The following is a 22,346-nucleotide window of genomic DNA, read 5'->3' on the forward strand; positions in this document are numbered from 1 at the left end:
AAATTTTTAGTCTATTGCATTAATAAGAAGAAATCAGGATACTGTGGTCTGCAGCTGTTATATAAGAGAGTGTAAAATCTAACCACACCTTCACAAAATCAAAAAACTTCAAAAGAAAAATACAAAATTGGTCCCCAAAATTTGAAATTATCAAAGTTACCCCCAAACTTGGTCTCTTAGTCTTCTTCTCTTTCTCGCTTAGCCGTTTAAAGCAAAACCCTGAAACTCCCCAAACCCTAAAAATCTCAGCCGCCACTTTTGTTCTAATGGCGAAGAAGAAAGTGTCTCGTAACACCAATGGAGCATCCGTTGAGCAACAACAAATGCAGAGCCAGAAATCTCCGGTCACTTACAAGAAACCGGCGGCGGAGCTGAGTCGTGAGTCTTCAATGGAGGACCATGACTCCTCGGAGGAAAAGTTTCAGAACTTGAAGTCACTCAATGGGATTCTTCTCCAGCAAACCATGGAGAAGAGGCAGCAGATTGAATCTCTCTTCCAGGCGAAAGATGCGTTGGAGGCTGAGCTGACCCGTTCCGGAAAGGAGAAGACTTTGCTGAAGGAGGAGTTGTGTGGTTCGAGCGATGAGAAGTTCATGTTGAAGATTGAGTTGGATCTGTTTATGGGTTTTGTTGAGAGTCGTGTTAAGGAAATGGGTGTTGAGGTAGATGTGTTGGTTAAGGAGAAGAGTGATAGGGACTGTGAGATTAGGGATTTGAAAAGAGAAGCTAGTGTTTTGATGGGGAAGTTAGAGAGTGAGAGGGATGAGTTTAGTAGGGTTTGTGATGAGAGGGATTTGATTAAGAGTGGGTTTGAATTGCAGAGTGAGGAGATGAATCGGTTGAAGGAGAGTGTGGTGAGGTTGGAGATGAAAGAAGTGAGTTTAGGTGAAGAAGTTGGGAGATTGAAGTCTGAGAATGGTAGATTGGTGAAGGAGAGGAAGAAGAGAGATGAGTTGATTGAGAGGGTTAGTAAGGAGAGGAGTGAAATGGAGAAGAACCTTGAGGATAAGATTAGGGAGACTGATGGGTTGAAGAGTGAGATCAAAGGGGTTATTGGAGAGAAGATGGAGATAGAGATGGTTAAACGTGATCAGAAGGAGACGATCGTTGAGTTGGAGAAAAAGTTGGGAAATTTGAATGAGACTGTGAAGAGCTTGACAAAGGAAGAGGTGGGGTTACGTGATCAGGTTATTAGGTTAGAGAGGAATCTTGATGAGGTTATGGAGGAAGCGAAAGCCAGGGCGGAGCAGATCAATGCATTGGTGAAAGAGAAGTCTGTTACGAAATCTGAGCTTGAGTGTGTGTGGATGGAGAACATTTCAGTTAAGAAGCAGATGGAAATGGCTCTCGTGCAATCCTCTGATAATGGGAAACTGGTTGACCAATTGTTGCGCGAGAAGAATGAGCTTGTTAAGCGTGTTGTTAACCAGGAGGCTGAGTTTGTTGAGCTGAGTAAGCTGGCGGATGAGCAAAAGCATGTTGCAGTTCAGCTGCAAAAGGATTATAATGATCTAACCAAGACTACTGAGAATCTTAGCTGCAATGTTAGCCAGCTTAAGGAGTCTCTGGCGATGGTTGAGGTTGAGAGAGACAATGCTGGGAAGGCTCTTGTTGAAGAGAAGAGAAATCGGTTGGCTCTTAAGGATAAAGTTGCAGAATTAGAGAAAATGATTGAATCTACTGGTAAAGAGCTTGAGAAGACTAAGGCTGAGCGAGCGAGATTGGTCAAAGAGAAGAAGGAAGTGGAGAATCGATCTGAGTCATTGAGAAACGAGAAGGGTATCCTTCAGAAGGATATTGTAGAAAACAAAAAAGCTATTGGTGTTCTGAAAACAGAACTCGAGTCTGCTAGAACCAATGCAAAAAACAGTCTAACAATGCTGAAGAGTGTGGCAACAATAGTGTGTGGTTTAGAAAACAAAAAAGGCGAGAAGAAGCGTGAGAAAGGAATGGATTCTTACACTGTGGAGCTAGAAGCGATCAAGAAGTCGTTCAAAAACAAAGAAAGGTTGGTTGAGGAAATGAAGAAGGAAGTAGAGAAAATGAAGCATTCAGTTGAAGATGCACACAAGAAGAAGAGCATTTGGACCCTTGTGTCATCTGTTACTTCTCTCCTTATGGCTGCATCTGTTGCGTATGCTGCTTCGATCAAGTGAACACCTGAAGATGGTACTACCCCTATAACTTTCAGACAACATTACCGCAATCCAGTTCTCAATATTTGCTGTTTAACTTCTAAACCATTTTGAGCATCGTATGAGCTTTTTACTCATAACTCCTCTATGATGTTTAGTTGGTTCATGAATAACTATGATGTAATCCTTTTTTTTTTCATGTCTAGCTCTATCTATGTCTGTGGTTCTGCTACTTTTCTCTCTGAACATGTAGTTGATTCTCAGAAACTCTAATAAACATCTTCGTTTCATTTTTATATATTACATCTTTTGGTATCAAGTTTGTGTCTCCACCATAATACGTAATTCCATTGATGTGAATCTGATAAATTTTGGAGTAAAGCATATACAAATTAAAAGTAGGTGAACTCATGTATCAAAGCTAACTCTAACCACACTTCTCATAATAGTTTGTTATTTTAATGGGAAGATTGAAGCCTCTTACCAAACCAAACTTGTCTTTTCATTCTTTTGGTTACAATTCAATATCTACGTCTTTGTTCTAGTGGACTCCATAAAACTAGCTTATTCGTATCTTTTTATCTCTTTTTATTTTATTTTTTGGGTTCCACATGCTTATTAACTATATTCTCATCATTTGTGCAAAGATACATCTCATATAAAAACAAAACCCTTTCGAGCCTTTTTACATAAAAAAAGAAAATAACATTATTGCATATTCTTCGAAGAGTCAATTTTTTCTTTTTGGTTTCCTTGCTGTGTGGTCCAGATGCAATGCACCTTCCTCCATGAGACATTTTGGTTTTTACATTTAAAGTAGAGATTACAAAGACTTATACATTAAATCTTTTGCCAATGATTACATACTGCAATAAAGCCCTATCAGTGAGTGAATATGAGAGACATTAGTTTTACATTGCAATAACTTAATAATTATACTAAAACCATAAACAAAAAGAAAAAACTTATAATAAAACATATTGTTGATGTATGTATATATACTATATAGATATTTACGGGAAAATATCATAATAGCAACATAGCCCAAAGTTACTATTCAACAGCAAGCTGATAAAAACTCAGCTCTGTAGTTAAAAAAGTCAAAACGCTAACACTAAAAAGCCAAACATTACCGGCTTCACTGTTCTTCTTCCTGCTTTGCTTTCAGAATCCAGCTTCACACGGTTGACAAACGCAGACGCAGCCACTTCCACCGTGGTAAGTAGTTAAACGCCATTCTTTTGACTCACTACAAAAGAGCAACTAAAACGAGAATCTCGGGCATACACACACCTTCCGTGGTGGATTTCACCCCGTTTGTTAGTGAGAGATAAAAGAGATATTTCATTGGCATTCTGCGTTTACAAACGCAGCTATCTCGTCCATAACGGTGTGGAAGTGATTGTTGTTAGGCAATAAGTAGAAGCCAATAGTGGCTTGTTCCAAGTAAAGAAGCTTCACCTCTTGACCCGCTTTCTTGAGCCCTTCCGCGTACTTCAACTGCCAATCTTGAATCAAATCTAAACCCGCTACAACGACCAGACTCTTGGGCAAACTCAACCCTTCTAAACTCTTGCTTCTCGGTCCAAACGGGCTACACGCTGGATGCTCTCTGTCTTCACCCTCGGGAAGAAACGCTCTCCAATACCAATCTCTGTCTCTGACCGTCACAAAGTATTTCCCATCCAAACGTGTCTCAGACTCCGTCCTTTCAGTCCCTCCAAACATAGGGTTAAGCAAAATGTTCCCCAAAACATCGATCCCTGACTCCAGCGCTCTTAGTGCGACATTATGCACGATGTTACCCCCAGAGCTATCACCGGCCAAAAAAATATGAATTTTTGAGTCTTTCTTGCTTTTAAGCCAAGAACTCGAGTTGACCCAATTCAAAACAGCCCAGCCATCATCATAAGCACAAGGGTAACGATTCTCTGGTGCACGGCGATAGTTCACAGAGACAACAATAGCACCGCACAAACCAACAAGCCTACGGCAGAGAGTATCATAAATAGCACTGTTTGCAGAAGAATGCGCAAAGCTTCCACCATGGAAGAAGACAATAACAGGCACTATCTCACCATCAACTGGATTCTGAAGATCAGTAATACTTCGTGGCCCTGCAGCAGCATCAGCCGGTCTGTATACTCGGCTAAGGAGATTGGTTTGGCGATCGATGATAACATCAAAGGAGAAGACCCCATTAACAGGATTGGCGTTTGCAGGGACTTTCCTGTCTAGAAACTCAGCGAGGTGACGGTTAAAGGTTCCATCAGGACGGCGCAGGAGATTGTAGGCTAGCTTAAAGTTGGATATCAGAACCCATGTATTGAGAGGAACCACTGTCTGCATCAACCACCAATACATCAGAGAAGTTTCAATCAAAGAAGGGACAATAATAAGAGATTTGTTCTGAATTTAATGAATCTCACAAACGACTCGAACAGTAACAATATGCAAACACAACAAAAAAAAAAAGTCCTTATAAGAGAGCCAACGTATTTAAGCAAATTGATCTGATATGATTTCAACACTTGGCATAGAGAAACAGTCAAGAAATGGAAATAACAAAACCAAAAATTGAGAATCAGTCAGTTGATTGCATCTAAAGAATTCGTTAAACAACAACTACCAAAAAAACAAAATCAGATTTCACCGGAATCAAAAAATGAGTCACTCTAAGGGTCAGAGAAAGCCACAAATAAAGCCAAGAAAATCTCCTAATTTAGAAAAGACGCATGACGGAACCGACACGTTTCATCACCCTAAAAACAAAAACGATAAAAAGCCCTAAGCTTTGATTTTTTTTAAAAAAAAAAAAAAAAGAACACAAACACAGAGAGACATGAATCCTAATCCAACCAAACACCACAAAGAAACTAAAGAACAATCTATGAACACAGACAGTTAAATACCAAAAGACCCATCAAACAATTTCAATCGAGAATTGATAAAAGAAAGAAAAAGAAAAAAAAAGGTCTCACCTTGCTCTCAATAAGATTAACTTCTCCACTCCCAGCCATTGATACCAAAAAAAAAAAAAAAAAAAAAACACAAAAAAATCCTATTTTTTTAAGTAACAATCAAACAGAACAAAAGAGACACAATCCCACCCAGATCGAAGATTTTTCGATTAATGAAAAAGATTTGAGCCGAGAAGGGAAAATATTTTGGTAAATGACTAAACGGAGAGTGGATGAGTAAAGTTTTATATCTGGAAATAGAAAAAAAAAAAAAAAAACCTGCTTTTAAACGTCAGATCATATGGTTTAACATTTTTTATTTTTTAATATGGAAGCAAAACTAAAAATAAGGAAGGGGTTAAGTGAAAAATATATTCTAAGCGGTAGTAGTGTGATGGATAAGAATATCTGCGTAGTTTAGCATGAGTGTAGCTATAGAGTCTAAACTGCGCATTCAAGTCCAACGCGTCCGGGAAGGAGCAGAAAGTGTGACGACTGTTGGGGTCATTGGTGGGTGGGTGGACCTCAAAGAGAGATTTTTCTTTTTTTTAATTTGTAAATAGTTATTTTACCTGTAATAATAATAAATGAACTTAGGAGAGATTACTACTAATTAGTAATTAAACATATTCTGGTGATACTTTACTTTGTTGTAATATTTGGATAAACTACAAAATCTTGAAACTTACCATGAATATGAAAGGTTCCAAAACGTAAAAGTTATGGTAATTGTACGAAGCTTAATTACGTGAAATTTTCTCAAAATGATTTATTATATCTTAAAGATAAAAAGTTAAAGGAGGTAACTATTATTAAATATAAATATAAATTTTCTATAATTTATTGATATTGCGATGAACCTATAAAAAAAAAAATGATACATGGTCACATGGAATATACGGTGCATTGTTGGCAGATAATTGTAAATTTTTGTTCTTGAGAAATATTTTAAGTTCACCAAATAATAATTTAGATATGTGACTATATGTGGTCGAAGATGAAAGATAATAATTCTCTAAATTGATTTTATTTCTTTGTTCTTTTTTTTTGTGAAAATTTTCTTTTTTCATGTAAAACATATATTAGGGTTTTTTTTTTTTTAAGTATTAACTTCTTTTTAAAATTTAGCGAGTGAAGAAATATTAGACCTAAATAGTATTGCAACATCGACAAATACTTGAAAGATAATGTGCTTTATTTTTCAAATGTTTTTAACAGTGGTATATAGAATGTCTAACACAAGTTAGTACTGATTATTAGTATATAGAATGTCTAACACAAGTTAGTACTGATTATTAGTTTTTTTTTTCACCGTGATTCTTGAAAAAATTGACCATAAAAGTGGTTTGGAATTACATGAGGTTATAAATTGCTCAATTGGTAAATCATGTGACAGAGGCTCGAAAACTATAAATAGATTAAAGAAAATTGAAGTTTGATCTCTAAAATGTCTGTAACTCCATTCAAAATTAAGTTTTATATATGCAACGTTTAAAATTAATAATAAAATTGTTAATATTAATTGAGGGGTAAATATATCATATCAAATGTATTATGTATGATATTTTTTTTGGTGATAAAGAAATTATTATTTTTGTTTATTTGATTCATTATTTAAAACTCATTTCTGTAATTTTATCTTTAGTCGAGTATAGAATATTTTTGACTCATACAGTACAGTATTTATGATTAAGGCATACAGTATTCATACATGTAGCCCTTCCTACTGGGCTTCTATATTCATTATGACCCAAATAAATTGAAATATATTCATACGATGTCGTTTAACACTTAGCAGCTTAACGTACAACAAAACTATATATGAACATCTTCATAGCTTTGGTTTTTTCCTCCATTTACCGATTTATGAGTGAAATCTTTCTAAAGGAACGGCTCAGAATTATATATGTTTATTTAAATGAGGTAAACTTACTCTGAAATTTTCATTTTCTTTTGCTTGTTGGGTATGTAATTTTCCCTTCTTAATAATTTTTTATAACCAAAATTGCTTATCTAGAACAAGTGGTTGATAAAACTCCACTGCAAAAATCTCCAATTTTTGTTCTCATTTGATGAACCGTTTCATCTAACTCAGTATTGATGTTGCAAATCCTTTACTGGGTCAGATTTAGTTTCACAAAAAAAATCGTTATTGCTGAATGGTTATGTTGTTACATAGTAGTGTGAGACTATCTCCATGTTCAAACCCACAAAAGTCTTTTGTCTTCCATAGTTATTACAGTTACAGATGCATACTTTGTTCATCTGAAACAGGGCTGCCCACAAGAAGACAAGCCTTGGAGCTACTTGATTCTAAGTTGTCTAGTGGAGACGAAAGAGCTGCACTTTCCCTTGTCAAAGATCTCCAAGGCAAACCTGATGGGCTTCGATGTTTTGGTGCTGCCAGGCAGGTAACATGTTTTGTGTTTGTTCATATCCTTGTTTCGAGTATGTAATCTTCATAATCTAATTGTGAATCTCCTTCCCTGCATTTTGATGGAACTGATTAATCTATGTATAAGCTTGTGTTGTGTGACATAATCATCAAAGTTTGATGCTTTGATAAGTTTTAGTTTAAAGTTTGGTCCATTGGAATGCATCATAATGTCAATGTGAATCTCTTTCTCTGGATCTTTGATGGGATTGATTGGTCTATGTTTTAGCTTTTGTGTCGTAATCATCAAGATTTGATGCTTTGATAGGTTTAGCTTAGATCTTGGTGTCCTTGAAATGTAACATATAAATTCCTGAAGCTTCTTTTTAAAACTGTAATCCTTGTGATCAGTGATCTCATTTCTTGTCTTTGTCCTTCTTTTTCTGTGTGTTTATCTAGGTGCCTCAGAGACTCTACACGTTGGAAGAACTGAAACTGAATGGTATTAACGCAGCTTCACTTCTCTCGCCAACAGATACAACGCTTGGCTCCATCGAAAGAAACCTTCAGATCGCTGGTGTCTCCGGGGGAATAGTTGCTTGGAAAGCATTTGACTTGAGTTCTCAACAGCTCTTTTACCTTTCTCTTGGGTTTATGTTCTTGTGGACTTTGGACTTGGTAACTCAAAGATGACTTCAGATAAAACACACACACACAAATAGAGTCTCTTCAATCATATGTCCTTAGTGATGCAATTCTCTTGTTATAGGTCTCATTTAATGGCGGAATTGGGAGTTTGGTTCTTGATACAGTCGGTCATACATTCAGCCAACGATACCACAATAGAGTTGTTCAGGTAATAAGACCTTCCTCGCACTCACTCTGATATGATTCTTCTACAGTATAATGTTCTAGAATATGTGTATATTTCAGAACTAAATGTGAACATTTTAAACTTATCATCTTCATTGAACTGAGATCCTCTATAAATTCAGCACGAAGCAGGTCATTTCTTGGTGGCCTACTTGATTGGGATTCTACCACGGGGATACACGCTCTCAAGCCTTGAAGCTTTACAAAAAGAAGGATCTCTCAACGTTCAAGCTGGCTCAGCCTTTGTGGACTATGAATTCCTTGAAGAAGTATATATAACCTTTCTTTTTTTTTCTTTTTCACATCCCCTAAAGATGCAGAAACTCATTCAAATCCAGTCTTTTAATACTTTTTGCCAACATGACTGAAAACGCAGGTTAATTCTGGAAAAGTCTCCGCTACCGTATGTTTTCTTTTGCTTCTCATAGAAAAGTTGTACACAGTTTCAATCTCCTTAACCTAACCGAAAAAAGTGTTTGCTATTCCAAAACTAGATGCTGAACAGATTCTCATGCATTGCTCTTGCTGGTGTAGCAACAGAATATCTCCTGTATGGTTATGCTGAAGGTGGCCTTGATGATATCAGCAAGGTCCCTTATCTTTGCCCCTAAAAACCTCTTATAGTTCTGTATATAAACTCAGTACTGCACAGCCAATGAAGCATTTAAATATGCTTGATGGTTTTGATGGAACAGTTAGATGGTTTGGTGAAGAGTTTGGGGTTCACACAGAAGAAAGCGGATTCGCAGGTGAGGTGGTCAGTCCTCAATACCATCCTGCTTCTACGTCGCCATGAGATAGCTCGATCCAAGCTCGCTCAGGCTATGTCCAAGGGAGAATCTGTTGGATCTTGTATCCAAATCATAGAAGATTCCATTGATCCTTCTGATATATAGAAATCCAATGTCTTATCTTCTGTTTCGGATAGATTCATCATGTAAAGAAGCATTTTTAATACATTAATAGAGGGCAACATCTTTTAACAAACACTATGTGCTTATTTTCATTTCAAATTTAAATGAGTTGGACTTGAGATTTTGGGTGCTTAACTAAATTCATAGTCTGACTTCTGAGGAACTATGGACACAAGTCATCGTTCCTTGTCTTGAGTTTGAATGGGTTTCTAGTGTTTTGTAGTCATTTCCGTCTTTGTTTGCACACGAAACCATGACCACTGGGTTTAATTGTGCTAGGCGAGTAAGAAAAAACTTTGCATTATTACACGATTTCAACCCCTAAGTAAGTATCATAGCATATGCCCTTGTCCCCTAATGGTATCTTGCTGTACCCGGAACATAAACCTAATGACGCTTGGGTTGTAACTTGTACCAATATCTATCCACCCACTATTCTCGTAGAAGTGGACAGAGATTTCAGCTACATGAATAAATCTCTAACCTAAACTCCAGAAAGAGGCCACAAAACAATAACTTAAACCCCCGTTGCACGAAAACTTTTCGTCACCAATTTCCAAGAGCCGTTATCTTAAACCCAAGACACATATGTCTAGTCTAGACCATACTGTAAAACATCAACTTATTCCGAAACAGATTTACACATTCCATTTGGCATACAGTCAAAATGCAAACTTAACCTCTCGGCTCTCTCTAAGCCTGAGAACAAAAAGCCACCATAATTTCACAAAAAAATGTTTCTCTGTAAGCTTTACTAGAGATCCCAACTACATCCTCTAGCTGAAAACAGTATCCAATCACCTCAATACAGTGTTTGACACGTAACATTAAAGAGGTAGGCTTCAAATCCATATAAAAAGGAAGCAGTCTCAGATCCATATCTACCCTCCCCGAGAAATTCAGAACATGAGCTATATACATGACCAATTTTTATTATTTCCAAATGTTATTGATGCTAAGAAGGTACGAGAAAGTAGCTATATACAGATATATAAACACCAGATAATCACATGATTGTACAGAGGGGTTATTATTAAATCATAACTTAGTCCCTAACCTGTTTTACAGAGGGAAGTGGTCTTTGCTATCACCAGCATCATCATCATCATCATCATCATGATCATTACCATCATCATCGAAAAGATTCAACCCGGTAACATCCCAGTTAGCATCTCTATAGTTGAAGCTGGAGCTGCTAACATAATACTTAACCTCATGAAACAAGTTGAGATTATCCACAAGCTTATGGAACACATTGCAACCACAGCACTGCACGAAGACAGTGCCGTCAGTGTAAGCATGTGGATTAATAGCTCTTGTAGTTCTCTGACCACAGACGTTGCAAGTGAAGGCAACACGCATTCGCCTACGAGGCGATTTCGTGAACAGTGACCATGGAAACGTCGAAACCGTCTCTGTATCGGGTTTAGCCGGTAGAGACGGTCCTTCCATACCTGAACCGGTTGTCCAGCCTTTAACCGAGGCTGCACTCAACACCAATCCCATTGCTTCATCCTATATAAACAAATCAAAATCACGAATCAAACAAAAAAAAAAAAAAACCTAATCAATTTCGAATTCCACAAGAGAGATCGAGGTTTTTTTTTTTACATTCGAGAGTGTTCGATTTTGGAAAAGAGGAACGAGGCTTGATGAGTTCGATTCGGATTGTTGCGGAGGATCATAATCTTTGTCTTCTTTCTCTGAGAATTCAAAACAATAATAAGATTAAGAGAACGATTCGAAAACAAAAAAAAAAATCACGATCTCGAGAGAGATTGACCGGAAGAAGAAATGGAGATTAAGTTTTGTATACTCTTGGAGAGACGGACGATTCTGGGAGAAGATGATGAGTCTGTTCTCTTCTTTGGAGAGAAGATTGAGATTGGTGAAGATGAGGACGAGATGATTGTTGCTGCAGAGCTTAAAGCTGAAGCTTCCATGGTTCGATCGATCTAGAAGAAGAAGCTTACACAGAAATGAAACTTTTGTTTCTTTCCCCTTTTGGTTTTGAGTTTATCTTTGGTTTGTTCTCTGGGAGATATTTTTTGTATATTTTATTAAAATAAATAATAAATAAATAAAAACCCAAAAAAGACTTAAATATTAAAGACTTTAAATTAAAACTAAAATATTATTTATTAAATCTACATAAAAATTGAGAAAAATGTCGTTAAAATCACGAACTTTCAAATTGTGGCCATTTTAATCACGAACTTTAGGTAAGGCCATTAAAAACATGAACTTCTGTTGACTTACCGTTTTAATCACCATATTTTTGTTGACCAGGACGAAAACGACATGTCGTTAACTCCCTAAACGGAGCAATTAGCCGGCGTTAACAGGTCGTTAATGGGTTAACGGAGGTGCAAAAACGACACCCTTTGAACCCGAGAGAAAACAGATCAAAATCCCCAAATTGATAATTCAATCCCTAATTCTCTAATTCTCAATTCCTAATCGATTTTTCCCCAATCGATTCTCAATCCCAAATGCCGAAAGTTAGAAACAAAGGAGTGATATCGTTTGTTAGAGATCCACCAGAAGACGAATCACTGAGTTTAATTGAAGCTCCTCGAGTTGAAGATGGAGTAGCTCTTCGAGTTGAAGATGGAGTTCGAGCTCCACCGGAAGACCCAACAGTTTCTAATGTCCGAGATGGAGATGGTGAACCGGCTGTATCTGAATCTGTTGTTGGAGATAAAGGAAAGAGAGATAGAGGTGGAGCTTCACGTCGGCGTGGAAAACGTAAAAAAAGAAGTGATGAAGATGACGAACTGGAGGCTCCAGTTGAGCACGATAGTGAAGATGACTGCGCGGTGTATGGAGATGAGGATTGCAATCATGTTGATGATGCAATTGGTGGTGGAAATGACGAAGCTAATGTCGATGAAGCTAATGTCGAAGAACCGGCTCTCGAAGAAGTTGCCAACTTAAACATCGAAGATGATTTCCCAGAGTTGGTTAGAACAGAGGAAGGTGGTTCGGATTCCGACAGTGGGGATGATATATGGGACGATGACAAGCTACCGAATCCTTTGTCGTCGGACGACGAAGACGAGATCGAAGAAAAAGACAAAGATGAGGCAGCTCCTAAAGATTGGTCTGATCCTGAGTCTTTGCTAGGGCTGGAGAAAACATACAACTCTCCTGATGACTTCAAGCTTGCCGTGTTGATGTACTCGTTGAAGACAAGGTATGATATTAAACTCTATCGGTCCAATTCTTTCTTGGTTGGTGCAAAGTGTTGCTACATTGATGAGGATGGTGTTCCGTGTCTTTGGAGAGTGTATTGCTCATATGAGAAGAGGAAGCATAAGATGCAAATTAGAGTTTATGTGAATGAGCATGTATGTGTTAGGTCAGGGTATTCAAAGATGTTGAAGAGGTCTTCTATAGCTTTCTTGTTTGACGAAAGGCTTAGATTAAATCTGAAGCTTACAAAATACGAGATGGCTGCTGAGATTAAGAGAGAGTATAACTTAGAAGTAACTCCAGATCAGTGTGCAAAGGCAAAGACCAAGGTGATGAGTGCAAGAAAGGCTAGTCATGAATCACACTTTGCAAGAATATGGGATTATCAAGCAGAGGTATTGAATCAGAACCCTGGCTCGGAATTTGAGATTGAGACTGTTCCAGGGCCAGTGGTTGGAAGCAAACAGAGGTTTTTTCGGTTGTATATCTGTTTTAAAGCTCAAAAGGATACATGGAAAAAAACTTGTAGACCTATCATAGGAATAGATGGAGCTTTTATAAAATGGGATATAAAAGGGCATGTTCTAGCTGCAGTTGGAAGGGATGGGGACAATAGGATTGTTCCTTTGGCTTGGGCAGTTGTAGAAATAGAAAATGATGATAACTGGGACTGGTTTTTGAGACATCTATCTGCAAGACACCTCTAGCTCTCATTTCGGATAAACAATCGGTAAGCAATAAGTTTTGTTGTCTCATATTTCATTTTAGAACTTATTTACTAATTACACTTCATAATTATTTTTTGCAGGGTTTAGTTAAAGCAATAAGTAACATCCTTCCACAGGCTGAGCATCGACAATGTGCAAGACACATAATGGATAATTGGAAGCGAGACAGCCACGACCAAGAACTACAACACATTTTTTGGAGGATAGCACGCAGCTACACCACAGGGGAGTTTAATGACAATATGGCAGAACTCAAGCAGTACAATCCTCAAGCGTACACCACTCTGCAAGCTACAAATCCAATAACCTGGTCAAGAGCTTTTTTCAATATTGGTACTTGCTGCAATGATAATCTTAACAATCTTAGTGAGTCATTCAATAGGACTATTAGACAAGCCAGGAGAAAGCCTTTGCTCGATTTGCTTGAGGACATAAGACGACAGTGCATGGTCAAAAATGCAAAGAGGTTCATCATAGCTGATAGGTTGAAGACACGATTCACAAAAAGAGCTCATGCTGAGATTGAAAAAGCAATTGCTGGAGCCCAATATGGCCAGAGATATATGGCCAGAAACAACATACATGAGATATGGAACAATGGTGTAGGTTATAGTGTTGATATGGATGCAAGAACTTGTGGATGCAGGAAGTGGCAAATGGTTGGAATCCCATGTTCTCATGCGGCATGTGTGATAATAGGGAAAAAAGAGAAGGTTGAGGATTATGTCAACGACTACTACACAAAGAAAATGTGGCGAGAGACATACCTTGATGGTATTAGGCCTGTGCAAGGGATGCCATTGTGGCCTAGATTGAACCGGTTGCCTGTATTGCCACCACCATGGAGAAGAGGAAATCCCGGAAGGCCTTCTAACCATGATAGGAGGAAAGGAAGAAATGAATCTTCGTCTTCCTCAAATACCAAGAAGATGTCAAGAGAAAAAAGAATAATGACATGCTCTAACTGTCATCAAGAAGGCCACAACAAGGGCAGTTGCAAAAATCCAACTACCGTTAATGTACCAAAGAGACCAAGAGGAAGACCACGAAAATATCAGGTTTAGCCTAGCTTACAAGTTTTAGCATAGCTTACAAGTAAGTTAGCATAGCTTACAAGTTTTTTTTTTACATACATTTAAATTAGGTACCACAAGGAGGAGCTCATGAAGGACAACAAGGATCTCAACCTCATCAAATACCGGTTGGATCTCAATCTTCTCAAGTACCACAAGGATCAAGATCACATGTTTCACAAGGATCAAAAGCACACGTCTTAAGAGCACAACCGCAAAGACCACAAGGAGAAGGATCACAACCGCAAGGACCACAAGGAGAAGGATCACAACCGCAAGGACCACAAGGAGAAGGATCACAAAGTCAAGGACCACACCCGCAAGGACCACAACCGCAAGGATCACAAGGAGAAGGATCACAAGGGCAAGGACTTGGTAGATTTGGATCATGGTTTGAATGTTCCAACTAGTTTTTTGTTTTGTTTTCTCACAAGGGCAAGAACCAAAGTAGAACCTATCTATGTTGTCAAGGATTTGTTTTGTTTTGTTGTCAAGTTTTTTGGTTTGTTGTCAAAACAAGTTCTATTTATGAATTGGTACTTGCAACAAAGTCTTCCATTGTCAAACTACCATTACAAAGTCACATTACAACAAACTCAAAACAGAATACAAAAGACTCTAGTAACCAAGAACAAATTTTGGGTTTTTGGTTTTAAGAAGAAGGATCACAATGGCAATGACACTAAAAGTAAGACACACCAAGCACAATGAGCTCATCAACTTCCATTTCTTAGTGTCTCTTTTGATCAACATTCCATCTTCCTTCAGTTCTTCAATCCTTTCCTTCAAATCTTCAATCTCTCTGCCAATGATAGAAAATTTTGGTAAAGCATCTACAACCTCTTCGTATACACCTTCTTCAACCCATTTAAACAAATGGTCCTGAAAAAACAAAAACATGAATCAAAACTCGATAACACACAAAAGCAAAACAATTCTATTACATACATCTCCTCTGTTTGGACAGCGAAAGAAAGGTCTTCCTGGGTTTGCTTGCGTGTTCGATGTGTAGAAAACAACATCTTTGCCGCAATGACACTTCGAGGGAACACCATGGCATCCGGCGACTTTCTTCTCACCACTTGATTGCCCAGAATTGCAACTCATATCTGTTGGGGAATGAGATAAAAGTTTTGGATTGAGATAAGAATCGAAAAATCAGATTGGGGAGAAGAGAATTAGGGATTGTGATTTCAAATGGGATCGATTTGGGAATTTTGATATGTTTTCTCTCGGGTTCAAATGGTGTCGTTTTGACATTAACGGGGAAGTATTAACGACCTGTTAACGTCGGCTGATTGCTCCGTTTAGGGAGTTAACGACATGTGGTTTTCGTCCTGGTCAACAAAAATATGGTGATTAAAACGGTAAGTCAACAGAAGTTCATGTTTTTAATGGCCTTACCTAGAGTTCGTGATTAAAATGGCCACAATTTGAAAGTTCGTGATTTTAACGACATTTTTCTCCATAAAAATTTGTTTAAATTGTTTCTTTTATACATCTTGTTCTTTACCAACAGCTTTATACAGATCTTGGACTACACTGCTAACAAATTTGTCATCTTCTACAGAGCTACTTATCGTTTTCTCATAGAACAAGATCCCTTTCTCCGCCTTACCACAGCTCATGTATCCCTTTAGGATCGTGCGCTTGCAAGCACTGTCTGGAGTTATACCGGCTTCAGACATCTTTGAGTATATTCTTTCGGCATCATCCATCATCCCAGCTTTGGCAAAAGCAGAGAGCAATGAACTGAAATGGCTGTGAGATAGTGGGATGCCTTTCTCTTGCATGAGAGTTATCGTCTTCTCCGCTTCTGCGTACTGTGAACTATCGGAATAGGCTTGAACTAAAGAGAGGTATGTGGATGATGAGTCGGTACAGCGACCACTTCTTTCCATTGCTTGCAGAAGTTCATCGACCTCGCTATGGAGTCTACTGCTTGCACATATCTTGACCATCATGTTGTAACTAGGCTGCAATTATTCTCCCCATCGTTAACAATTATCATAATGTTAAGCCACTAAATAGACCTTGAGAACATTTTGGCTTGAAAATGTAGAACTTACCGTTCCAGGTTTAATCCCTTTCTTCTGCATTTCAGTAAACAATGCCAATGCTTCACGCATTTTTCCTGGAAAGTGCAAGATTCATTTGTCAATGTAAGAACCAGATTCATTTGTTACACAAAGGTTCACGTCTGCGAGAAACTGTGATCTATATATCATACACGACACATAAATAAAAATTTCTCGATTAAATACTTACCAGCCTTTCCATAATGCATGATCATATTTGTGTATATTTTCTCGTCCAGATATAATCCCGATCTACGAGCGCTACTAAAAATCTCAATTGCTTTGTCCAGCTGCAGACCCCGCCCGTATACGCTGTATCACCGACCAAGATGGCTGGAATATTAGATATTGACCAACTTCAGTCTTAACATAAGGAACCAGATCTAATGCAGTTACCTGATCATTGTGTTATAGGTCTGAATCGAACAAGGAACACCTGAGTTATGCATCCGCTCATAAATTTCGGATGCATATCGTAGTTTACCTGTGACAACAGAGGTTTGAGTGTTGGTTCAATACACCATAAAATTAAGCTGCAATTGATAAACGATTTATTCTCTTCTACCTGCTTCTAGCATTGCCTTGATAAGAGTATTATACCCCACGGTGTCAAGCTCCATACTGTTTTCAAGGCAGGTCTGTGATATATGTTCTGCTTCCCGGTGTTTCCCTGTAATTAGGATAATACAATTTTCTTACATAACATCTCAACACTGCAACTAACAGGAATATAGAACATGTATTATAATTTATAACTAAAGTCTGAAAGTAGTTGATTGAAATGTAACAGTCATATATCAATTCATAATTTCCAATGCCATTTTAAAACCTTCAGCTCAAAATTTCCAATCATCATTTGCTATAATAAAGATTATTTGGGGATCTGATTTTCTTTGAAGTTTTTTTGGGAACTTTCCATTTGACATACCTCGATTTGTTAGAGCATTAACAAGTATGCTGACGGTAACAGCTCCTGGGTCAATGCCCTTTTTTGCTGATTCCATGAAGAGTCCATATGCATCTTCAAGCCAGCCACATCTCACGTAAGCATCAATCATTGAGCTGATAACAGATATTCCCAGATTTTTAGATTCTTCTGCTGTACGGTAAAGCCGTTTCGCCTCTTTAAGCTTATGTAGCCTCCCATAAACAGCAATCAAAGTCGCGACTGTTTCCTCCTCTATCGTGAGTCCTAGTCCGATAATCAAATCCGCAAGAAGTTCTGCTTTAGATACATCACCTGCATAAAAATGGAACTTAATCTTCAACAACATATCCAGAGCTTATTAACAAGCATCCAGAACGAACAACAACGAACCAGATTGAACTTCCTACCTTCTCTCACAAAGCTAATTATGACTCGATTTACTGCCAATGAACCATGATCAGTCGTGAACATTAGTTTCAGTATTGCTTCAGTCTCATTCAAATTTCCCTCTTTTAGTCGCAAATTGAGCAGCAATCCTAGAGCCGAGACATCAAGTCGACTCACGTTTATAACTGCTTCGTGTTTATCCTGCTTGTTTCTTTCGATATACATAGCCTCTGCAAGTGTTTTTACAAATCTGTTATCCTTAACCCCAGCTTCTCTACTCATTTTCTCTACCATCTCTATAGCTTCTGCTACCATTCCCTCCTTGCAATACACTCTCATAGCCATCTTGTAAAGCTCTATATCAAAGTGCACTTGATCAGCCATTATCTGCTTGATAAAAACCTTAGCTTTCTCTCCTAAATTGAGTCTGGTATACAAATTGAGCATGTCGCTACAAGAACTAGCATCAGGAAGTCCAGTCTTTGATAAAGCTCGAAATGCTTCCTCAGCACAGTCAACATTCTGTATCTTAGCATAACACTGTAACATCACAATAAAGGCAAATCTGGAAAAAGGAACCTCTCTGGTCTTCATCATTTCAATCACATCTAATGCTTTGACAACATTTCCCGAGTTCAAATGAACTTGAGACATTGCCAAATACGTTTTCTCATCAGCCAGTAGATTCAGGCGTTCAGTCTCCTCAAACATACTTTGCGCATCATGGAAAAGTCCAAGCTTCCCATATATTCTGATGATCAACCCACGAATGACCTCATCAGCTGGAATTTTATTTCTTTCCATGTCTGCAAAGAGAGAAAGCGCTTTCGGGTAATTCTCAGTTTTGTAATATAAACTCAACATAGAAGCACAAGTATAGTTACTCGGAACGATTCCTTGAGATCTCATATCCTCATACAGCCTAACAGCCTGATCCCAATCACCAGCCTTCACACTTAAACCAATAACCGAGCTGTAAGTTACTTCCTCTGGAACAAACCCCAAGCTCTTCATCTCACCAAAAGTTTCCAACGCATCCTCGTTAAAACCTTGTTTAGCATATGAGCTCACAACCAACGTATACGTGAATTCAGTCGGTGGCACACCTTCCTCGACCATTTCTAACCATAAATCAATCACTTTCTCATGAAGTGATTTCTTCTGAAGAGACGACATCATGAAATTATACACGGAAGACGCTAAAACAACCCGCCTTTCTTGAACAGCTTTGTAAAACGTCAACATAGCGTTGTGACGTCCCCATCTAGCGTATGTACACAGCATTGTACCACAAGCTACTGCATCTGGTTCACACCCCACTTCAAGCATTTCCAAAAAAGTTTCCTCAGCCATCTTAATCTTCCCGACTTGTCCATACAACCGAAGAACAATCGTATAGACAACTACACTCGGACGGTAACTTAACTGTTTAACACAAAAATCTATCACCAAAACTTTCATTAAACCAAAATCTACAGAATCCTCAAAAAATCAAAAGGTTTTAGAAGAGAATCGAACCTGCAATTTCATCCAAGAGAAGAAATCTCGAACTTGTCTCCAACCTCTTTGTTCTTTTAAAACGACACACATATCTCTAAAGCTAAGCTTCGTTACAAAGCTACTCATCACGAATCTCATATCATCATCACTACCTTGTCTCCTCTGTGACAAGCCTCTCACCGTTTTAATCGCAGCCACCACATGTTTCCCGTACATCTGACCATTCCGATCATCTTCCAAATACTGAACCATTTGCTCAGGAGTTCGCTTAATCCATTTGGGAGTCATAGCGTGTGAGCCTTGGTTCCTTCTCAACGTGCTTAGATACTGTGCTTTCTTCTTTATGATTCGTCGAGCGTCGTCGTCTGATAACGGATGTTTCGGCCTCTCGTATCTCGGTTTCGGTTTTTCCGGGTTACCGTCGCTAAGTGACCACGGGTCGGGTCGTACTCCGGGGGAAGAAGATGAGGTTATTGATATTTTTGACTTTCTTGAGGAAATTTTGGGAAGAAAGATTGAAGGATTGAAGTGCGTTGTGGAAGTGAGGAAGTCACTCTTCATTGCTTCTTCTTCTTCTTCTTAAATTTCTCCGGCCACAACCTCGCCGTCGCCGTATCCACTACAACTCAAAGACAGTCTCATAATTTAGACCTGTGATTATCCGGTTTTATTCGGTTTAATCTGTTTTGGTTTGTCTCCAAACAAAATCAACTTAATTTCCGGTTTATAACGTTTGATTACTTAATTTAATCTTCATTCTTTTTTAGTCTTTGCCGTTTGATTTTTTTGAATTCCACGCAAGGTTTTATTTAATATATTTAGCATAAATATTATATATAATTGATGATAATTACACAATATTATTTTATAAAAACCTTTAAAGTATTATTAAGATAAATTTTTTTTATTATAAACACACAATTTCAAAAAATATAAAATATGTAACGTTATACTTTTTAAAAAATTCAAATCTGAAATAAAATCATGAATTTATACTCAAATGTTATACTATTTTTCTTTCTCCTCTTCGTTAGCTTCTTCACATTCTTCCACTTAATAATCATTCAAAATCTTTTTTTTGAATTACCACGCAACTTGTTAACCAATCAAATTCTACGACCAAAATCATTGCTTTTATTCTCGTTAAATTTTTGCAATTCATGAAAATCAACATAGTCACCACATGCACTCTATTATTGATACTTTCACTGTATACTTACTCGGTTTTAGATTCACACGTATTGAAAATTCTCAAATCAAAATCCTTAATACTACAAAATTGTAAAAATTTCAAACCAAAATCTTTAATACTATAAAATTATAAATTACTTGGAAAGAAAGTAATATGAACAAATGTATAGCTAATAAAACATGTGTGCTTGTCGTCGATCATTCTTCTTTAAACCTCAAAACTTGACTCAAACAACATTAAATCTAGGTCTTGCGACATCAATTCTTCTTTCTTAGACCGAGAAATAATAAAAGAATATCAATCCATCTATAAAATCATACACAAAAATATATATATTAACGCACATAAGATATAGAAAGCACAACCAGAGATAAATAAGATATTTTCAAGATATTTGAAAATTGAATATATAATATTTAATAATAGTTAAACTTTTAAATTTTAATAGAGATTGAATATTAATAATATTGTAAACTTTAGATGTAGTTTAAATATTTTAACTTTTTTTTAGAGTTAAATATTAATGATACTTAAACTTTAGATAATATTTTAAACTTTCTATATAAGTATTTACAGTATTTTTAAACATTTTATTAAGTTTAAATATTTATAATAACTGAATCTTTTAAAAGTTTCAATAATTATAATATTTTAAACTTTTCAACTACATCTAAAGTTTCAATATTGTTAATACTTTAAACTTTTTAAAATATTATAACATTTTGAAACTTTTTAGAAGTTTTAATTTGCTATAATAAACCAAATAAAACTTTTAATTTTGGACGCCTGATAAATCAAGTTTCCTGTTCATTTATAGTTGGAAGGATATTTGTCTTATTTATAATAGTTTTCAGCCATCGTCTAAACTTTTCTAGTTGATATGTGATGTTGTACATACACTAATTTATAAGTATTATAATATAGAAATTTTACATAATTTCAAAAATGTTAATTATTGAGATTGCTGATCCCGATTGGTCAATTAAAAAATCTTAATATAAGCAATTCTGAAAATTTTAAAAAATGTTAATTAGTAAGATGTCGAACGGATGTTTAAAATTCTATATGGACAACCTTAGGAACTTATACCTTCTACTTTTATTTAGTACAAATTTGATCTTTATTTTTAATCTTTACTAGATTCAGACCCGCACATACGTGCGGGGTTGATTTCAAAACTAATCTTTCTTTGAACTTTGTAATATATTATGTATGTGTAATGTTATATTTATTGATATAATTATTGGTTATAGTATTTATAGTTTAAACTTATAGTGGTTTAGTTTCATCCAATATATCAATGTTTGAATTAATAAAAGTTTCACATAAAATTAGATTTCACACGACGATAGATCCGAATAGAATGTGAAATGGATTGGTGACTGGTTAGCTTTGTATTAAACTCGTGAGCTATGAAACTGGATAAAAAACTGTCAAAAAGATTAATAGGACACAAAAACCTAATAGGTTTGGGTTTAACAAAGAACACAAGAAGCTAATAGGTTTTGGTTGTTTGACAAAAAAAATAAAAAAAAAAAAGGTTTTGGTTTTAGCGTTAAATAGATTTGAGAGTTTTTATTAAGTTGAAAATGATTTAGATGACTGCAATATTTATACAACAAAAGAAGTCGTTTAAAATGTAAGTTGCTAAGATTTTGTAAATTATAATATTTGAAAAATCGTGTAGATTATGTTAACTTTCCAAAATTTTGGTGTAAATTGTCAAATATGTTTTTCTTATTAACCGCAAATATATTTTTGTAGAAGAGATTGAATTTTCCTAGTATTAGCAAAATAATTGTAATGTTATAAAGAAAGAAATAAAGTATGATGTGCTAATTATGTGGGTTGATTTTATTTCTTTAAGCATAGTACCTAATTTACGTGGATATATTTGTTTAGATTTAATGGCATTTACCCACGAATATTGTGTTACCATATTTTTTATTTTTGATTTTTATGTGTTAATAATCATTTAATATTTGTTTGGCTACTACAATTAAATATCA

At 36.6% G+C, this 22,346-nt stretch overlaps 6 protein-coding genes and 1 pseudogene across 20 annotated transcripts; 3 read left to right on the forward strand and 4 right to left on the reverse strand.

Annotated features, from left to right (window-relative positions):
• Positions 1-2,433, forward strand: LOC104707068 (uncharacterized). Its single transcript, XM_087463364.1, has one exon. It carries the CDS (start codon positions 267-269, stop codon positions 2,154-2,156), a length of 1,890 nt encoding a protein of 629 aa, XP_087319490.1. The 5' UTR covers positions 1-266; the 3' UTR covers positions 2,157-2,433.
• A 525-nt stretch (positions 2,434-2,958) lies between these two features.
• Positions 2,959-5,556, reverse strand: LOC104709475 (gibberellin receptor GID1C-like). The gene is made up of 2 exons (XM_010426085.2): positions 5,117-5,556; positions 2,959-4,478 (listed from the first exon to the last, which is right to left on the reverse strand). Exons 1-2 carry the CDS (start codon positions 5,153-5,155, stop codon positions 3,480-3,482), a joined length of 1,038 nt encoding a protein of 345 aa, XP_010424387.2. The 5' UTR covers positions 5,156-5,556; the 3' UTR covers positions 2,959-3,479.
• Positions 5,557-6,891: 1,335 nt separating this feature from the next.
• Positions 6,892-9,329, forward strand: LOC104707069 (uncharacterized). 13 transcript variants are annotated; one of them, XM_087461779.1, is made up of 8 exons: positions 6,892-7,018; positions 7,370-7,506; positions 7,929-8,147; positions 8,239-8,325; positions 8,465-8,611; positions 8,719-8,745; positions 8,837-8,932; positions 9,038-9,329. In XM_087461779.1, exons 3-8 carry the CDS (start codon positions 8,124-8,126, stop codon positions 9,236-9,238), a joined length of 582 nt encoding a protein of 193 aa, XP_087317905.1. In that variant the 5' UTR covers positions 6,892-7,018; positions 7,370-7,506; positions 7,929-8,123; the 3' UTR covers positions 9,239-9,329. The 13 variants fall into 13 exon arrangements, with proteins under 13 accessions (XP_087317905.1, XP_087317898.1, XP_087317907.1 ...); XM_087461772.1 differs by having other exon boundaries at positions 6,931-7,018; positions 7,370-7,502; XM_087461781.1 differs by having other exon boundaries at positions 6,931-7,018; positions 7,370-7,502; positions 8,848-8,932.
• Positions 9,330-10,172: 843 nt separating this feature from the next.
• LOC104707070 (uncharacterized) lies at positions 10,173-11,346 on the reverse strand. 2 transcript variants are annotated; one of them, XM_010423343.3, is made up of 3 exons: positions 11,040-11,346; positions 10,868-10,959; positions 10,173-10,771 (listed from the first exon to the last, which is right to left on the reverse strand). In XM_010423343.3, exons 1-3 carry the CDS (start codon positions 11,197-11,199, stop codon positions 10,319-10,321), a joined length of 705 nt encoding a protein of 234 aa, XP_010421645.1. In that variant the 5' UTR covers positions 11,200-11,346; the 3' UTR covers positions 10,173-10,318. The 2 variants fall into 2 exon arrangements, with proteins under 2 accessions (XP_010421645.1, XP_010421646.1); XM_010423344.3 differs by having other exon boundaries at positions 11,073-11,330.
• A 293-nt stretch (positions 11,347-11,639) lies between these two features.
• On the forward strand, positions 11,640-14,802 carry LOC147939949 (uncharacterized). The gene is made up of 3 exons (XM_087463464.1): positions 11,640-13,181; positions 13,260-14,237; positions 14,324-14,802. Exon 1 carries the CDS (start codon positions 11,749-11,751, stop codon positions 13,156-13,158), a length of 1,410 nt encoding a protein of 469 aa, XP_087319590.1. The 5' UTR covers positions 11,640-11,748; the 3' UTR covers positions 13,159-13,181; positions 13,260-14,237; positions 14,324-14,802.
• A 68-nt stretch (positions 14,803-14,870) lies between these two features.
• Positions 14,871-15,359, reverse strand: LOC109125925 (uncharacterized protein At1g43920, Chloroplastic pseudogene; annotated as a pseudogene).
• Positions 15,360-15,696: 337 nt separating this feature from the next.
• Positions 15,697-19,844, reverse strand: LOC104707072 (pentatricopeptide repeat-containing protein At5g27270). 2 transcript variants are annotated; one of them, XM_087462647.1, is made up of 8 exons: positions 19,164-19,844; positions 17,666-19,070; positions 17,259-17,570; positions 16,896-17,000; positions 16,727-16,814; positions 16,521-16,642; positions 16,322-16,386; positions 15,697-16,228 (listed from the first exon to the last, which is right to left on the reverse strand). In XM_087462647.1, the coding sequence occupies exons 1-8, from the start codon at positions 19,704-19,706 to the stop codon at positions 15,746-15,748; spliced, it is 3,123 nt and encodes a 1,040-aa protein (XP_087318773.1). In that variant the 5' UTR covers positions 19,707-19,844; the 3' UTR covers positions 15,697-15,745. The 2 variants fall into 2 exon arrangements, with proteins under 2 accessions (XP_087318773.1, XP_087318774.1); XM_087462648.1 differs by having other exon boundaries at positions 17,666-19,087; positions 19,164-19,838.
• Positions 19,845-22,346: the final 2,502 nt, after the last annotated feature.

Source organism: Camelina sativa, chromosome 8, assembly GCF_030686135.1.
Source record: "Camelina sativa cultivar CO46 ecotype springtype chromosome 8, ASM3068613v1".
Lineage (NCBI taxonomy): Eukaryota > Viridiplantae > Streptophyta > Magnoliopsida > Brassicales > Brassicaceae > Camelina > Camelina sativa.

Coding starts and splice junctions, on each gene's coding strand:
- LOC104707068 (XM_087463364.1), top strand. CDS start 267: ATGGCGAAGAAGAAAGTGTCTCGTAACACCAATGGAGCATCCGTTGAG.
- LOC104709475 (XM_010426085.2), bottom strand. CDS start 5,155: ATGGCTGGGAGTGGAGAAGTTAATCTTATTGAGAGCAAG. Junction 4,479..5,116: donor TTAATCTTATTGAGAGCAAG/GTGAGACCTTTT, acceptor TGGTTGATGCAG/ACAGTGGTTCCTCTCAATAC.
- LOC104707069 (XM_010423342.3), top strand. CDS start 7,255: ATGGTTATGTTGTTACATAGTAGTGTGAGACTATCTCCATGTTCAAAC. Junction 8,148..8,238: donor TCTTGTGGACTTTGGACTTG/GTAACTCAAAGA, acceptor CTCTTGTTATAG/GTCTCATTTAATGGCGGAAT. Junction 8,933..9,037: donor GCCTTGATGATATCAGCAAG/GTCCCTTATCTT, acceptor TTGATGGAACAG/TTAGATGGTTTGGTGAAGAG.
- LOC104707070 (XM_010423343.3), bottom strand. CDS start 11,199: ATGGAAGCTTCAGCTTTAAGCTCTGCAGCAACAATCATCTCGTCCTCA. Junction 10,960..11,039: donor AATCTCCATTTCTTCTTCCG/GTCAATCTCTCT, acceptor TTGAATTCTCAG/AGAAAGAAGACAAAGATTAT. Junction 10,772..10,867: donor AAAATCGAACACTCTCGAAT/GTAAAAAAAAAA, acceptor TTGTTTATATAG/GATGAAGCAATGGGATTGGT.
- LOC147939949 (XM_087463464.1), top strand. CDS start 11,749: ATGCCGAAAGTTAGAAACAAAGGAGTGATATCGTTTGTTAGAGATCCA.
- LOC104707072 (XM_087462647.1), bottom strand. CDS start 19,706: ATGAAGAGTGACTTCCTCACTTCCACAACGCACTTCAATCCTTCAATC. Junction 17,571..17,665: donor AATTAGCTTTGTGAGAGAAG/GTAGGAAGTTCA, acceptor ATTTTTATGCAG/GTGATGTATCTAAAGCAGAA. Junction 16,815..16,895: donor CAAGGCAATGCTAGAAGCAG/GTAGAAGAGAAT, acceptor CTGTTGTCACAG/GTAAACTACGATATGCATCC.